At 43.7% G+C, this 17,438-nt stretch overlaps 2 protein-coding genes across 2 annotated transcripts; both read left to right on the top strand.

Moving 5' to 3' along the window:
* Nucleotides 1–2,216: 2,216 nt before the first annotated feature.
* Nucleotides 2,217–5,550, top strand: LOC144514676 (extracellular calcium-sensing receptor-like). The gene is made up of 2 exons (XM_078245617.1): nt 2,217–4,243; nt 4,336–5,550. Exons 1-2 carry the CDS (start codon nt 4,111–4,113, stop codon nt 5,238–5,240), a joined length of 1,038 nt encoding a protein of 345 aa, XP_078101743.1. The 5' UTR covers nt 2,217–4,110; the 3' UTR covers nt 5,241–5,550.
* A 1,304-nt stretch (nt 5,551–6,854) lies between these two features.
* On the top strand, nt 6,855–15,596 carry LOC144514674 (extracellular calcium-sensing receptor-like). Its single transcript, XM_078245616.1, has 10 exons — nt 6,855–6,961; nt 7,058–7,078; nt 7,557–7,851; nt 7,948–8,237; nt 8,559–8,854; nt 9,782–9,987; nt 10,121–10,342; nt 13,065–13,072; nt 13,817–14,032; nt 15,449–15,596. Exons 1-10 carry the CDS (start codon nt 6,855–6,857, stop codon nt 15,594–15,596), a joined length of 1,809 nt encoding a protein of 602 aa, XP_078101742.1.
* Nucleotides 15,597–17,438: the final 1,842 nt, after the last annotated feature.

The raw sequence follows: 17,438 nt of genomic DNA, 5'->3' as shown, positions 1-17,438 counted from the left end.
GGCATTTATTTAACAAAACGTTTGGTGATCTTAACTGACGTTACCTAGCAGAATTTTCGGAAGCAGGTGCCACAACTCAATCGCTCATAAAAGCATACTGCTTCAATCCTACAAGCAATATCAACCATCCACTCACCCCATCTTGATTACAGACTTCATGATCCCCCTCAGATGATGGTCTATTCGGACGAAATGCTAGGCAGTCCCAGCAACAGAAGTCGAAAACTTCTCCGCCACCTCCATCTCCATTACAGCAAGCCACAAGTCTCTTCCTTGGTCTATATCTGGTCAAGTTCATCTTTCCTTACCATGTCCGGCAAGACTATCAATAAATCAGCTATTGAACACCCAACACTAGCCAAAAATCCTCTCGTCTATGCAGATTCTGACCATCTCCATTTCTTCTCTGCTCCAGTTCCTCTTGTACTGCTGCCATTTTGTCGTTTCTCTTCATTCTTTTAATACATTTTAATTTCTTTTTAACAGCTTCAGCATATGCCAATCCTTTGTGCTTTGATTGTACTGACTTAATATTCCTCTGAATCAGAGGAAGGAATGATATTTGGCTCATAGTGTCAGTACTTTAATAAAGCCAGCAGGTGGCGACAAATAACCGGAGCTCCGACCATGATTGAAATTATATTGGTTACCAGGCTGAGGTGAATGTGGCTTACCTGTGGGGGTAGCACAGGAGTGATTAAGAGAAAGATCGAGAGCAGTTGGTGAGAGACGGACTGAGAGACTGAGACAGTCGGAGTTTGGATGAGAGATGTGCTTCTGAATGTCGTGACGAATATTTCTTTTTCCCTATCAAGTTGTGTTAAAGGAACACGCCGACTCATTGGGACTTTAGCTTATTCACCGTAACCCCCAGAGTTAGATAAGTCCATACATACCCTTCTCATCTCAGTGCGCGTTGTAGCTCTTTCCGACGTCTCCACCGGTAGCTTAGCCTAGCACGGATCCTGAAGGTAATTGGTTCCAACTAGCCTACTGCTCCGAATAAGTGAAAAAATAACGCCAACATGTTCCTATTTACATGTTGTAATTTGTATAGTCACAACGTGTACAAATAACAAAGTCACATGAGACACAGCCATCTTCTAACCGTATATAAACTGGGAACTATATTCTCAGAAAGGAGAAGCATTGCTACTTCTGCTACTTGGGCGGAGTGATATGCTTGCACCTGAGAAGCACCGGACAGAGAGTAGAAATGCTTTGCTTTTCTGAGAATATAGTTCCCAGTTTATATACGGTTAGAAGATGGCTGTGTCTCATGTGACCTTGTTATTTGTACATGTTGTGACTATACAAATCACAACATGTAAATAGGAACATGTTGGCGTTATTTTGTCACTTATTCAGAGCAATAGGCTAGTTGGAACCAATTACCTTCAGGATCCGTGCTAGGCTAAGCTACCGGTGGAGCCGTCGGAAAGAGCTACAACGCGCACAGAGATGAGAAGGGTATGTATGGACTTATCTAACTCTGGGGGTTACGGTGAATAAGTTAAAGTCCCAATAAGTCGCCGTGTTCCTTTAATGTTTTGTCCGCGTCTTAAATATCTACAAATGAACTGTCAACGGAGCACCGACTACACAGTGCCAGACCACGGTGAGAGAGCTGGTCGGCTGACGGGACGGCAAGTAGGCCCACTCATTTTACCTGTGGCCTGGCAAACCAAGTATAGCTCTGTAGTTTCATATGCACGCGCTGCCAAACTCTGGAAGCCCCTAGACGTATCAATAGTATCAAGTTTTCCTAGGGTTGTAGTTATGCCGTGACAATATTTCGTCCATAGCAATCCCCACCAATCCGTCCCAAAACGTCCCAGTTAGAAACTTAATGCCATCAACATGTTGTTTGTAAATCTTTACAATCTTTCATAGAACCAAGCAGGCCTGCCTTGTTGCATGATCCACATTTTCTCTAAAACTTGCTATTTTTAGCCTGTAGCTTGCTAGCTCTGAGTTTGTTGTTGTTTCCTGAAGGGAACAGAGTTTGAGAATGGCAACACACAGAGCAGAAAGTGAGGGACATCCAGCGCGTTGCCATGGAAATGTACTACAGTTGATCCAGACTAACCTTCAGTAACTGCAGCAGCTCTCTATAGCTGGAGCTCCTGGCACCAGGATGTAAGCACCCACCACCCCACGCACTTCAAGCAAAGCTCTAGCTGGTGCTCCTAGGACTGGGCTGCCAGTGCCCCCCCTTCCCCTACTAACTTCCACCATGCAATATGTTTCAATGCTACTTCTTTCACATTCACTCTTTCTCTGTTGGATGCCATGCCTGCCTTGTACGCCCCTACAACCCTACTTTGCAAAGCTTGTTCCTCATCAAGTGGTTTACAGAAGGTTTCCACCCTGGAATCTCTGCACAACCATCCATCTTTCTTAAATGCAAGTCTTCAATTAGCTATAAGCGAGCCAAATGAGCCACTTGCTCACAAAGAAAGTCAAAGAAAGCTTCATGGCTCACCTGTGAATTTCATCTACCCTGACAGTTCAAGCTGTGCCTATCTGATTCTTGGCTCAGCCTTCTTACCATCTTGAACGCAATAACCTCTTCCATGACAAACAAACTGTAACTGACTCACCCACACGACATCCATCTGCACACAAATGCAGCTCCTTCTGCCGGTTTTGGGGGTTTCTACAATGGTTCCCAGCAGAACGAACACCTGAGCTGGCAAGTTCAGAATCTCGTCCCTTCATGCAGACACTTACCCAACACCAGTTCCTCCATATTTGACACTGACTTTCAACATGGAAATCTTGCCCATTGTGCCTGATCTTTGACTCCAAGAACTACATCACTAATAGCCTATTACCCTCAACCCTCTTGTCTCACTGATAAGCATGATAGCGCTTCTGCTACTTTACGACCAGTACAATTTAACCTTTCTGTTGTTTGATCTCGTCACCATTACTGTTTCCACGCCCATTCCGTGATGCCCAGCAAAAAACATACCAGTACCATTGAAACTGAAGCTAACTTAAAAGCAAACTAAGCCAATCAATCTGGTCAGCTTATACTCGCCTTTACCCAAAGTCCTATCATCATTAAATCCTTTCGAGACTCTTGCAAACTACCAGCTACTCCAGAGCATAATGTTGACAGATCCTCTCTTCATCTCTGAGTCTGCACAAGTTGTTACTCGATTCTGGTTCCACCAGCACTTTCCCCACCTAGTGTCCTCGTCTGGCATTTCTCCAGTTCATTACTCTGGACACTCCTTCAGGATTGGAGCCACTACCTCGGTTTCCTGCAGTGGCATCCCGAAGCGCTAACTGTAATACAAATCATGAACAGTTGGTCCCCCATCGTTTCACTGCTACATTTGTTCAGATCACAAAGATGTAGTGAATTGAAGTTACCTAGCAGAATTTTGGGAGCAGGGCTACAGCTTAACCGCGCCTCTTCCGGCATTCTTATAAATACCCACCTAACCCTCTTCTCCCAATTACTCTCACATTCTGTGCCCATCCCTCCTTTGCTGTTTCTTTCTTCATCAACTTTCTCCTCTCCGTAGATTCCTTACCGAAGCTTCCCCACAACGCGTCAGCAAACGGAACTAGCGGCATCACGCTTCGCGAATGAATAATCTTTTATTGATAAATTGTTCAAATGTAGTCGTCGTAGTTGCTAGTGAAATAGTATGATATGTGTATATTGACAGCTACTGATATTGTTCCTCCTGTCCATAATGGCTGTGGAAAGATCTAATCTTAATATGATTTCAATGTCAGAAATGATGTAAGGGTATTTTTATTAGGACATTTTACTAAGAAATTCCCCCTTTAGGAAAGTGTTCCTTTGCTGAACTGAAACAGAGGGATAGTAACATAAAGAAGTAATTTTTGCTAAAAGAACTAACTGGATTGCTGGATGTTTACACAGAAGACTGTATATTTTATCCCCCAGCAATTACATTGAAATGGCTTTAATAGGGCTTACAGCTTGGTTACAGTGACAATGTAACATTTTAGTACATATGCTGACATATGAGTATTATTTTCAAACAGACTTGAAAAATATGTGAATCTATAAATTAATCCTGAGTTTGGGAGCACACCTGAATATGTGTGAGTGTGTTTGTCTATATGTGCCAGGTTCCTGTGTCAGTGTGTACTGACAGCTGTTCTCCAGGAACTCGTAAAGTGCTGCAGAAAGGAAAACCCATCTGCTGTTGTGATTGTATACTGTGTCCTGAGGGAGAGATTAGTAATGCTACAGGTATTTGTTTTTCTCCTATACAAAGCCAATGTTCTGTACAACAATAAATATCCATTACGATTGCTAAAAGCCCTTTTTGTTTTATTTTTCAGATTCCCCTGATTGTTTTCCTTGCCCCAAGGAGTTCTGGCCTAATGCAGAGAGAGACACTTGTCTCCCCAAGCCTGTAGAGTTTCTTTCCTTCAACGAGGTCCTAGGAATCATCCTGGCTGCATTCTCAGTTGGTGGTGCCTGTCTGGCCATTATAACAGCAGCTGTGTTCTATCGTCACAGGACATCCCCCATTGTCAGGGCCAACAACTCTGAGCTGAGCTTCCTGCTGCTCTTCTCCCTGACTCTATGTTTCTTATGTTCATTAACTTTCATTGGAGCACCCTCTGATTGGTCCTGCATGCTGCGCCACACAGCATTTGGGATCACCTTCGTCCTCTGTATGTCTTGTGTTCTTGGAAAAACAATAGTAGTGTTAATGGCCTTCAGAGCTACACTCCCAGGTAGTAATGTGATGAAATGGTTTGGTCCTCCACAGCAAAGAATAACTGTAGTGTCTTTCACGTTTATTCAAGTTTTAATATGTACTATTTGGTTAGTTCTTAGTCCCCCTTTTCCAATGAAAAACCTAACCATATACAAGGAGAGAATCATCCTAGAGTGTGCATTAGGCTCAGCTGTTGGGTTCTGGGCTGTACTTGGGTACATAGGCCTACTGGCTGTCTTTTGCTTTGTGTTAGCTGTCCTAGCTCGGAAATTACCTGATAATTTTAATGAAGCCAAGCTCATTACCTTCAGCATGCTGATATTCTGTGCAGTCTGGATCACCTTTATTCCTGCATATCTTAGCTCTCCTGGGAAATTTACTGTGGCTGTGGAGATATTTGCCATTCTGGCCTCCAGTTTTGGACTAATACTGTGTATATTTGCTCCAAAGTGTTTCATTATATTGTTTAAGCCAGAGAAGAACACCAAGAAACATTTAATGAACAAAAATCAATCCTAAGACATCTGAGGCTCGGAAATAGGTAAGATGGCAACATACACTATGTATGCTGTGCACATCCAACAAAGTCTTCACCTTGCTGACTTAAATTGTTTTTCTTTTTACATTCAACATTTTCTTTAATTTCATTTTTAGATGTATGTATTAGTAGGATAACCCCTTCAGATGAATCATCTCATTTTCAAGGGGGTCCTTAAAACAATTAAACAGTGAATACAAAACACAAAATACATTCACAAATACATACATCACTCCCAAGCCTAACTGCTCCAACAACAACTGATTCCCCCCCCTCCCCCATATACACACACAAGTAAAAACACAGTAAATTTGCATACATCCCAAATATGATGCTATTTTAGTAGATGCAAATAAATAAATAAATCAACAACATAATAATATGTCAAGTTAGAAACAAAGCTGCTTATTTGTAAATAATTAAAGACAGATGCCTTAAACAAAACAAATGAAGTAATTGATCTAAGTGAAGTGGGCAAGGTATTCCAATCAGATGGTGCTTTAAATTTAAAGGCACGTTGTCCAATTTCTTTGGAGATTCTGGGAACAAAGAAAAAGGGGTACACAGTATGTCTCAGACTATATGTTGATCTATTTGGGATTAAGTGTTGTTTCAAATAAGTAGGCAGTGAGAATGCCTTCTAAATTTGGGTGTTAACCAATGAAGCAACTCATACATCAGGCAATGATGGGTTCTATAAGTACACCTCAGAACAAATCGAAGGAGACTGTTATAGGCTACATTGAGAGGGATAAGATTTGTTTCTGATAAATAACATTTTATGAATGTCCTTTTGAAATGTTATTGTCTTACATACAAATATTCTTTCATCATAGGATATAAATATAAAATTAAGTTGATAAATAAAGTAAATAATTCATAACATAATTTTGTGGTTCTTTTCTTTTATAAAATCATTTGTATTTTAATAATATTCCATATCCACAATAATTAATATCGGATTAAAGGTGTACATTTGTTAGGCTTAACTGTAATATAAGATAAAACAAAGCAAAACACACATAAGTTAGACACAAATGCATGGGAAAATAGGGTCGAGGTTGATAAATAACAAAATTAACTGTAATATGAGCTAAAACAAAGCAGGAAAAGGTGTAAGAGTTGAACAGCATTAGGAAGATATGTGTAGCAAGATATGTGTTTACTACGATAACTTTACAATTGTAGAAAAGAGACATAGACACTAAATGTACATTATATTGTACATGCAGCCCACAAAAAAGACTTAGACGAGAGTTAATCAAAGGCCACTGAATAAGGTCATCCTCTCTCTGATGTACAGTAACTGAGGTACAATAGAGGGAGGGAAGCTTTTGTCAGAAAATATATAAAGCACACATGCAGTATGCCCACATGCTCACAGCTGAGGGATGGAGATCTCTGCTCTCTGTATTGGCCTGATCCTGTCTCTGGGTTTGTGTGGGCTGAACTCAGATGTTGCCTTGAATGGTTCTGAGGATGATGTTAAACAAAGGGCTGGGCTTACAGAGGATAGGACTGGTGCTGGGGTCAGCGCTCAGACTTCATCTGTGAAATGTAAGCTCCAGGGTACCACTCGTCTCCCTGCATTCGCAATGGATGGTGATTTCATTATTGGTGGTGTTTTGTCCATACACTACTACATGTACACAGTGAAGCATAACTACACCACAATGCCTGAGCCACTAAGATGCACAGGAAGGTTAGTAAGAGGGAGAAGTGGGGGATAAGAGGATGTTAGACTGTGTGGCAATATAATTGTTTTGATGTGTATGATGTGCTTACAATTGTGTTGCAGGTTTTGTGTTGGACTGAAAACGTAAAAAAAAAAATTTCACATTGAGTGCCAATTCAATATTTAGCTATATATATATATATATATATATATATATATATATATATATATATATATATATATATATATATATATAATATTGACTAATGTTAATTTGACTGTAAATTAAGCATTTTTGTTTATTAACTGAAAGATGTTTTAACAATTGCTTTATAGCCTACATATTTAAGAGACCTAAAAACAAATTAAAACTTTAATTGATTATTAATAATCCGTGCATTGAGATTCTTGTGAATTATTGACTGTTATCTAATCCTGTGTTTTTGGTTTTCTAGCTCTTTGATTGTATACTGTTGAGTATACTGTATTTGGTTCACAGATGTGCAGCTATAACTTATTGTGAAAAACTATGAATTGCAGTTCTCCTTTATTATGTATTTCTGTTAAAATTGTGAATTGTCCTTGTCTGAATTCAAACAGTGACATGAGTGTCTGTGTGCAGCATTGACTCCCGTGAACTGCGCTTCTCACGTGCAATGATTTTCGCCATTGAGGAGATAAACAACAGTACGGAGCTGCTGCCGGGAATCAAACTCGGTTATCACATCTACGACTCGTGCGCCTCGGTGCCCGTGGCGGTGCATGTGGCATTCCAGCTTTCAAATGGCCTGGACCCGGTGTTTTACACCGGTGACAATTGCTCGCATTCTGGTATGGTGAAGGCTGTTGTTGGTGAGACTGGGTCCACACCATCCATCAGCATCTCGCGCATTATCGGGCCCTTTAACATTCCTCAAGTAAATATTTTGGATTTCTGTTGAACTGTGTTTAATAGACTAGTGCTGGTTTTGCTTGTCTCTCCCGTTAAATAGTAACACTGTTGTTTCATTTAGGTGAGCCACTTTGCCACTTGTGCATGTCTGTCCGATAAGCAGCAGTACCCAAATTTCTTCAGAACAATTCCTAGTGATCAGTTCCAGGCTGACGCGCTGGCCAAGCTGGTAAAACACTTTGGCTGGACTTGGATAGGTGCTGTCCGATCAGATTCAGACTATGGCAATAATGGTATGGCGTCTTTCCTGGACGCAGCACGCAAAGAGGGGATCTGTGTGGAATACTCTGAATCTTTCCATTGGAACCACCCACGCAGCAAGATCAAGAGAATAGCTGACGTTATCCGCAGGTTTCTACTTCACTGATTGTGCTTTTGTTCCCTGTGCTAACACTGAAATTCAGCGCACAAAACCACACAAATGTTAACTTGAATATAAGATGGCAGATTATTTTATTATCTCAGTGACAAATTGGAAATGTACTGTATCTTTTCACTTTTTTTTATTGATATCATTATAAAAAGTAGATTTACTGACACCAATAGTGTATATTCAACATACCACAAAAAGTAAAGTATCTCATGTTTGTGTTAAGTTTCTTGATGCCTCTTTAAAAACGTAAATTTTGTATTTATACTAACGTAATGCAATGCACTATAATTTCTCTCCAGGTCGACAGCTATGGTTGTTGTGGCATTTACATCCCCTGTAGACCTGAGAATTCTGCTGGAGGAGTTGTCACTTGAGCCTTCGCCACCTCGTCAGTGGATAGGCAGTGAAGCCTGGGTAACAGACACAGACATGCAGAGGTTCAGTTTCTGTGCTGGAGCCATCGGATTTGGCATTCAGAAATCTGTCATCCCAGGTCTGAGAGACTTCTTGCTGGATCTCTCTCCTTCTAAAGTGGCTGCCTCTCCAGTGCTTACTGAGTTCTGGGAGGATGCATTCAACTGCAGGCTGGGAAAAAGTGAGAAAGTTGTTCATGTTTAACATAGGAGAGACACTCACTTGTGGTTGTGTTGTGTTGTGTTGTGTTTTGTGTGTTGTCTGAAAGGAGCTTCCTGTGTTAAAATGTCTACAGCTGTTTTAGGCCAAACCCCATATTAACAGGGAGATGTATTGATACTGAACAAAGACTGTCACTTGATATCAGGATGTTTGTGGTTTTTATGATTAGGCCACCAAGCTAAATAAAGATAAAAAATTGTACTAGCAGCATGTATCATTTACAGTATATAGGCTATGTAAGTAGGTATGTAGTTCTAATTAGGCTATTATACGGTACTGACATTTTAATCACATTTAAAAAACAAATCATGTCAGTATTTAACTTAAGGAAAATATATATTTGTTTGCCTTTCATAAATGTGGCTTATTTTCTGATAACTTATTTGTGTTAACATAAGCTGGAATACTTAAAGGCTTAAAAAAAAATAAAATATGTCCAGATAAAAACTAAAACAGCGACTATTTTAAAACAAAAACAGAAAAAGGTATATTTGCAAAACAGTGCTTTGAAATGCAATATAAAATAATGTTTTATTATTAATATTAATACATTAGAACAATGTAGATATGAGTTTCTGCAAGGCACGTTTGGCAAAAGAACTAAAATGGCACTCAGAGAGCATAGATCTTCACCCTATCTTGCAATGTAAATGAAAGTGATGAATAATTTGTGTATCCGCCCCATGAATCCGATCCACTCCAGAATTGAATGGGTTCTTTCCTGGCCTATCCTTCAACCTTTCACCAAGTTTCATTAAAAGCAGGCCATTGGTTTTCCGTACTCCTGCTGACAAACAGACAAACAAACTGAACCAAAAACATAACCTCCTTGGCGCGGTAATGATAAACATATGCATGAATAACAAAGCCTCTGTCGCATTTTTAGGTGCAGCCATAGACAAGAGATTATGTGATGGAACTGAAGACATAAAGACGCTCCAGAGCCCGTACACTGACACATCTCAGCTCCGGATCACTAACATGGTATACAAGGCTGTTTATGCAATAGCTCATGCCATTCATAAAACAGTGTGTCAGGAAACAAATTCTACAACTCAGTGTGACAAATTCACCAGCATAGAATCCAAAGAGGTCAGTTGAACATTAGTGAAATCTCCAATGTCCTTCTTTCCTATAATGTACCTTTTATGAAATTAAATATTCATTTTATCTTATATTATTTCAATTCACTCCTTCACTGTTTTCCTTTATTTCATCCTCACAGGTTCTTACTCAGCTGAAGGAAGTAAATTTTTCCCAAAATGGTTATGATGTGTCATTTGATGCCAACGGTGATCCTGTGGCCAGATACGAGTTGGTAAACTGGCAAAATAGTGAAAGTGGCAGCATCAAGTTGGTGACAGTAGGGCACTACGATGCATCACTGCCAGTGGGCCAGAAGTTCCGTATCAACAGGAACCTCACCTGGGTGGATGGTGGCACACAAGTAAGTAGCCCAAAAGCATTTATTTAACATTAAAATGGTGATCTTAATCAAAGCTACCTAGCAGAATTTGGGGAGCAGGGCCACACCTCAACCGCGCTTTTCTGGCAGACCGAACATCGCATTGCTCGCAAAAGAGTACTGCTCGTACTACTAATCTTAAAAACAGACTTCATGGTCTCCATCGGAATATGATCTATTCGGAGGAAACCAGGTCGTACATGTGTTTCAGCTAGCCCACACAGAGCACTCCCAGCAACAGAAGCAGAAAACTTATCCAGCACCTCCGTCTCCATCCCCGAGATCCCGCTTTCCTTAATCCAAATGCCGTCCAGGATGGGTATGAGTACAGCAAGCTATAAGTCAAACAAACTAACTCACCCACAAGACATTCATCTGCACACCGATGCAGCTCCTTCTGCCGGTTTTGGGGGTTTGAGCTCTCAAGTTCAGAAGCTCGTCACATCTTGCAGACACTCACCCAACACCAGTTCCTCCATGTTTGGCACTGACGTTCAACCTGTAGATCTTGCCCTAATGTGCCTGATCGTTGACTCCCAGAACTACATCACTAATAGCCTATCACCCTCAACCCTCTTGTCTTACTGGTCAGCTTGATAGGGCTTCTGCTACTTTCACGACCACTCCTGTTGTTCGGTCTCGTCATCATAACTGTTTCTATGCCCATTCCGTTATGCCAAGCAAAACCCATACCGGGACCATGAAAGCTAAAGCTAACTTGAAACAAACTAAGCCAATCAATCTGGTCAGTTTATGCTCGCCTTTACTCAAAGTACCATCTTTACTTAATCCTTTCAAGACTCTTGCAAACTACCTGCTACTCCAGAAATTCCAGAGCATAATGGTGACAGATCCTCTCTTCATCTCTGAGTCCGCACAAGGGGGATCTCATTTCTGGTTTCACCAGCACTTCCACCACCTAGTCTTCCCGTCTGGCATTTCTCCAGTTCAATTCTCCAGACATTTCTTCAGGATTTGAGCCGCCACCTCAGTTTCCTGCAATGGCATCCCAGAACACTTACTGTAATACAAATCACAACAATTGGTCCCTCCATTGTTTCCTCGCTACATCTGTTCATATCACAATGATCTGAGATCCACATCACCTCGTCTTAAGTAACTAGAGATTTTGGGGGTCTGTTGTGCTACAGTGGTCCGCAAACGAACAACTACAACTGCAACTTCACACATTGCACACCAATTTTCTTTTATTAATACATTGTTCATATGTATCTAGATGATGATGCAGTCCTTGCTAGTGAATTGAAGCTACCTAGCAGAATTTCAGGAGCAGGGCCACAGTTCAACTGTGCCTCTTTCGACATTTCAATAAAAATCTTGCAATCTTGCAATCAAATTATAACATATTTGGTTGATGGTGTGGTCCTTGCTAGTGAAAGGGTATATGTGTACATTGAATGTTTTTAAAGTGCTCATATTATGTTCATAATTGTATTTAGAGGTTATATCGGGTTATTTGGGCTTTTTCACTTTGTAAACCTATTACATGCATAAAAAAAGATATATAACACAATAAAGGAAAGGGAAAAAGCCAAAAAGCATAATATGAGCACGTTAAATCCTAAATTAAATAGATAGCATTCAGTATATCTGTATATCTAAATCCTTGCCATCTATTGGCATATGCGCTAACAGTTAACATAGAAACAAATCAGACGTAGTTGAATCATGGATGTATTAAGAGAACTGGATACAGCAGTTGGTGGGAAGCCCCGTTCATTCCAATGAGACTGCTCAAAAGCGCATTAAGCAATCATGTAGCTCGGATCTTCCGCGTTGACTGGCCCATGACGTCATGATGGACATGCACACTAGCAACAGTTTGTTTGTGTTTCGTAGAAACCGGTAGCAACAAAGCCCATGGTTGCTTTAAGACATGGCGCTGTTCCTGGGGGCTTGACTTGAATGCCCTCTGTAAACAGACTGTATTACAATGGCTGCCGCCTGCTGGTAGGGCTGTACATTACAACTTGACCCACATTCACTTAACTACGGTGCCGTAAAGTAGATACTCAATCAGATCTCCGTGATCTGTGTAACAGCAGTACAGTGGGACATTCGGCTTTACCTGAACGGCAGTATATAAGCTTACATACCATCGTTACTGAGATTAAACTATAGGTTATAGTTGCACTGAACAATGCTAAACAGAAACGTAACTCTTGCAGCGCACATGACCAGATGCGCAATATTAGCTCACACATAGAATAGCACACTCGTGAATTAGCATACTGTTGCTAATGTACATTCACAGATCCTACATAACATTGTACCCACAGGACATCAGACTTACTTATTGATGCACGCATACAGTAGTGTCAACAAACAGAAACAGAAAGTGTGAGAGCGTTTCAGGTTATCGCCTTTCTCTCTCGCTCAAGACCACTGTGTCCAAGCCAAGCCAAGGAGCAGACACCTTACCGCATGCTGATACGTTACTAGTCCAGGTAGAGCGAGCTAATGCTGACCGGGAGAGAGAGAGAGACACTGTATCACTACAGCCAATCCAGTCTGCTCAAAGTGGTGGTCTTTTTCAATTACAGTTTGGTTACAGTGATGATTAACATTTTCAGGACACATCTTATTGTTTTCAGACAGACTTGTCATGTGTGAACCTATCCATTAATTCTCAGAGCTTTGTAGCACACATTAATATGTGTGTTTGTTTGTCTTTATGTGCCAGGTTCCTGTGTCAGTGTGCACTGACAGCTGTCATTCAGGAACTCGTAAAGTACTGCAGAAAGGAAAACCCATCTGCTGTTATGATTGTATACCGTGTCCCGAAGGAGAGATTAGCAATACTACAGGTATTTGTTTTTCTCCAAATATCTACAGTACAACATCAAATATACATTACAACAATTTGCCTTTTGAATTTGAAGCCTGAATGCTGTCTCAGGCTGCCTTAAAGATGTAAACCAGATGGCCCAACACTTTCTCCAACTGAACAACTCAAAATCTGAAATAATACTATTCGCCAAACACCATCACCAGTCCCAACAGCCTTGGTCCACTGTCTAGTAACGTCAAGCCAACTGCCAGCAATTTAGGTGTCATTTTTGACTCAGATTTCACGTTCATCCCACACATCAATAAAGCTGTTTAGTCCTGTTTTCTCCATCTCCAAAATCAAAAAACATATTCTCACAGACTGTCATCTTTTTATCATCACCTTGCATTTTATTTATTCAATTGTTGTCTTTCTGTCCTTTAAAGCTGCCCCATCTTCTATTCTCACATTACAATGATGTGTATGTTCTATTTCGTATAGGCTTCGCCCTCTAAGAGCTGTTGCTATTGGGTTTATCCCTTCACGCATGCGCAGACGTGAAGATTTCTTTCGCGCCCTTGTGCCCAGCACGGGCCTCTATTACGTCCGCAGTTACTGTATATTACAGTTGCACGACCATAGAACTGCTCCCTATTTTTCTTCAGCAACAAGCAGTTTGAAGACTTCGAAGAACAGCGGTGTCCGCCGGCGTACCGAGTCATGGACCGGCTACATCCGGCCGCCAGATCTCCACCCGTGCAGCGAGGCGGACCTCGGCCCCGTTCCCTGGGCTGGCACCCCGCTGGCAGCCAACAGTTCTGCGCCTGCTTACCGACGGAGGAACTGAAGCGGCAGACGATGGCAGCCAGCCGGACAGTCGGGTAAAGTAAGGATACCACCAGCGGCGACACCCGGACATCCCGGAAGGGACCTCTTTGGCGGGCATGAGTTCACTGACTCAATCAACCCGAAGAAGGTTCTCTTGCCGGCTCTCCCTCCTCCCCATTGGGAGAACTGGAGCTTGAAACAGGAGAGGATTACGGAGCCCACCACTCGGCTGTCTCCTTTTTCTTTTCCAGAAGGGAAGCACTGGACTGGCGGCTTTTCTCCTCCGTGGCGGGCGCTGAGGGTCTTATTCTCGACCTGTGTAAATGCTGAATAGCATTCCCTGATTCCGGGAGACGGGTGGCTCCGATGTCTCGCTAAGCACCGTTCACCACGGCTCAAGGCGACACGAAAATGAAGTTCCTAGTGGTCCCGCCACTGTGGTAGAGCTTGGCCTCCATCCTGCCTCTGACGGCCCCTTTTTTTCGGCCAACGGGAGCCCACACCGCCGTCTCCCCGAACCAGGTCCATGCTCGCTCCACTGACCGCGCGTACCTGTGTACCGCCTGGGTGACTGTGGCAAAGAACAACATCGCTCTGCTGACCGTTAAGCTTTGGCTGTTCCCCGCTAAGGCTGTTCCCCGCTAAGGCTGGGGTAGCCACGAGCTGTAGGTAGTGTGGAGGGGATGCGGAAACACACCTCCTGGAGAGCGGCACTTGTCGGCTCAATCTATTGTCCCACTCGCCGATCTGCAAATGGCGGCGGCAGTGACAATGATGGGATGCCGGGAACGCGTGTCTCACTCCAGCTGGAGTTGGAAACATAACAGCGCTTTTGAGGGCCACACAGTTCCCTTAAGAAAGCAGTTTTCCCTCTTACTCAGTCCGCCTTTTTGAACATTTTGTGGCCACTGAACCACAAGTTTCCCCTCACACACATGCAGACAGACTCGCCGCCACGCCTACGTGCAGTACGCGGCCAGAGCCAGCCACACTGTGTCAGAACTAACAGGCTCAAACACCCACTCAGAGTGCGCGTTTATAGCCTACTTAGTTTTCTTTCTCGACCTCCCAGCTTGCGGAATGGTGAGAGGGCTGAGTGGACGACTTGTGAGAATCGAACTACTGCTTTTTCAGAGCGGCGGGAGGGCACGATACTCACTGCTATGTAAACAGCTGACACACAGCCCCCACCCCCCGGCCGTCTGAGCCCTACCTTGGGTTGTGATGACCGGGCACTCGCTTCTCACAGCGCGGGAAGGGCTCAGCGCTCTCTGTTGCTATGGCAACAGACAACACACGGATATGGGCGCGCCTCCTCTCAAGACGCTGTGCTGTGGGGAGAAGCATACAAACGGCTATACGCTTCAATTCGCCAGCCCTCCCCTGGTTCTTACCGGCGTGGTGAAAACTATCATGCTATCTCGAGTTCAGATAACGCCTTTGACACCTTGCACACATGTGTGCCGTAGGTGGAGCCTGGTCACTCCAGCACTGTGTAAACAGCGGGAGCGAGCGCCTCAGACTCGCCTACTTGCTACAGTCACTCCTCACCCCCGGTCGTCTGAGCGGGATGGGGAGAGCTCTGACTCGAAGACTGCCCTGCCATCCCCGGCATAGCAGCATGCTCTCTGTTGCTATGGCAACAGACAACACACGGATGTGCGCTTGCCCACTCTCGGAGCGGGGCACAGTGTGGGAAAACTTGCTACCCAGGAATGCATGGATGTCAAAGCTTATCACGTTTGGCCGGTGTGTTGAAAACAACCGTGTCATCTCAGGGGAGATAGATGCTCTGTCATCAGAGCCAGCAGAGCTGCTGGCAAAGAATGTTTTTTTTTCCCTGCGTCCCTTCAGGAGAAGAGAACGACGGTTTCTATCCCTGTTACTTTCTCACACCGAAAAAGACGGGCAGAATGCGACCCTTTCTCGACCTGTCTCAATTCAATCGGTGCATTATGAAGCGCCCATTCCACATGCTAACGATCAGACACGTGTTGGAATGCGTGCGGCCCCACGAATGTTTCACCTCCATGGATCTGAGAGCTGCATATTTCCACATCTCTGTTTTCCCCAAACACAGGAAATTCCTGTGCTTCTCTTTTCAGGGAACTCTTTTCCAGTACAATTGGCTGCCATTCAGCTACTCCTTAGCTCCCCGCACGTTCTCCAGATGCATGGAGACAGCGTTACAGCCATTACGCAGGAAAGGGATCAAAGTCCTTTTTTATTTGGATGATTTAATTATCATGGCTCCTTCCCAGGAGAGGGCTACTCTCCACTCAATGGAAGTTGTGCAGCACCTTCAGACATTGGGTTTTGCCATAAACTGGCAAAAGAGCTCGCTAGTCCCCTCACAGACAATAGTTTATCTGGGCGTGGACATAAACTCAGCTATTATGAGAGCCAAACTGTCAGTGCCATGGCTAGACACACTAAGCTCTCTGCTGTCACGCATCATGCCTCACACACTCTGGTCTCCTGGGCATGAGGTCTGCGAGTCACGTGGTGGTTCCTCTGGGTCTCCTCCACATGAGAAAACTTCAGAGATGGTTCAGTCGCCTACACCTCGACCCGACACAGGAGGCGCATGCTGACCATCCCTCTCTCTTTACAGTCGGACCTGACATATTGGGGAAACCCCCGGACCCTGTCATCCAGTTTTCCCCTGGGGAGAGTGATGTCACACATAATGGTATACACAGACACGTCTCTCACTGGCTGGGGGGGGGCATGTGCGAATTGCAGGTGGTGGGAGGGAGATGGCCAGATTCACCGCTTCCCCACATAAATTGCCTGGAGCTGTCCACGGTGCTGAAAGTGTTGAAACATTTCGCCCAAGTGGTGACAGGGAGACATGTAGTTGTAAGGACAGATAACATGACAGCAGTGGCGTACATAAACCGTCAGGGGGGCGTGTGCTCGGCTTGGCTGAAATAGCCAGGAGCCTACCGACACCTGTTGTCACTCAGAGCGGTGTACATCCTCTCTCACAACGAGTGGAAATTGAACCCCACTCTTGTGCAGATGCTATGAAGCAGGTTCGGAGGAGCAAAAGTGGATCTGTTTGCCTCACGAGAAAATGCACAGTGCGCACTGTGGTTTTCTATGAACACACGGGACAATCCACCTCTCGGGGTCGACGCCTTCTCACTGACCATGGCCCAGAGCCCTCCTACATGCTTTTGCGCACGAGCGCATCCTGGTTCCCGACACTGGTTTAACTACTGGCGGGGTCCCCATGGCAACTGCCACCCCCAACGCTTGGAGAGGCTAGGTTTGCGCCCTGCCATTGTGCGCATTATCCGGGGCGTGAGAGCCCCCACTACTACGGTGTTACATTGGACCATGAAACATTGGTGGATAATGATTTGGCTCCGTCGGGGGTTAGACGACAGAAACCTGTGCTCTCTCACACCTCAATGGGATTTAACCCTGGTGCTCCGAGCTCTGGGGAATCCT

This window comes from Sander vitreus, unplaced genomic scaffold (assembly GCF_031162955.1).
Source record: "Sander vitreus isolate 19-12246 unplaced genomic scaffold, sanVit1 ctg662_0, whole genome shotgun sequence".
Taxonomy (NCBI): Eukaryota; Metazoa; Chordata; class Actinopteri; order Perciformes; family Percidae; genus Sander; species Sander vitreus.
Note: the sequence above shows the minus strand (reverse complement) of the source record. Positions and strands in the feature narration are given on the sequence as shown.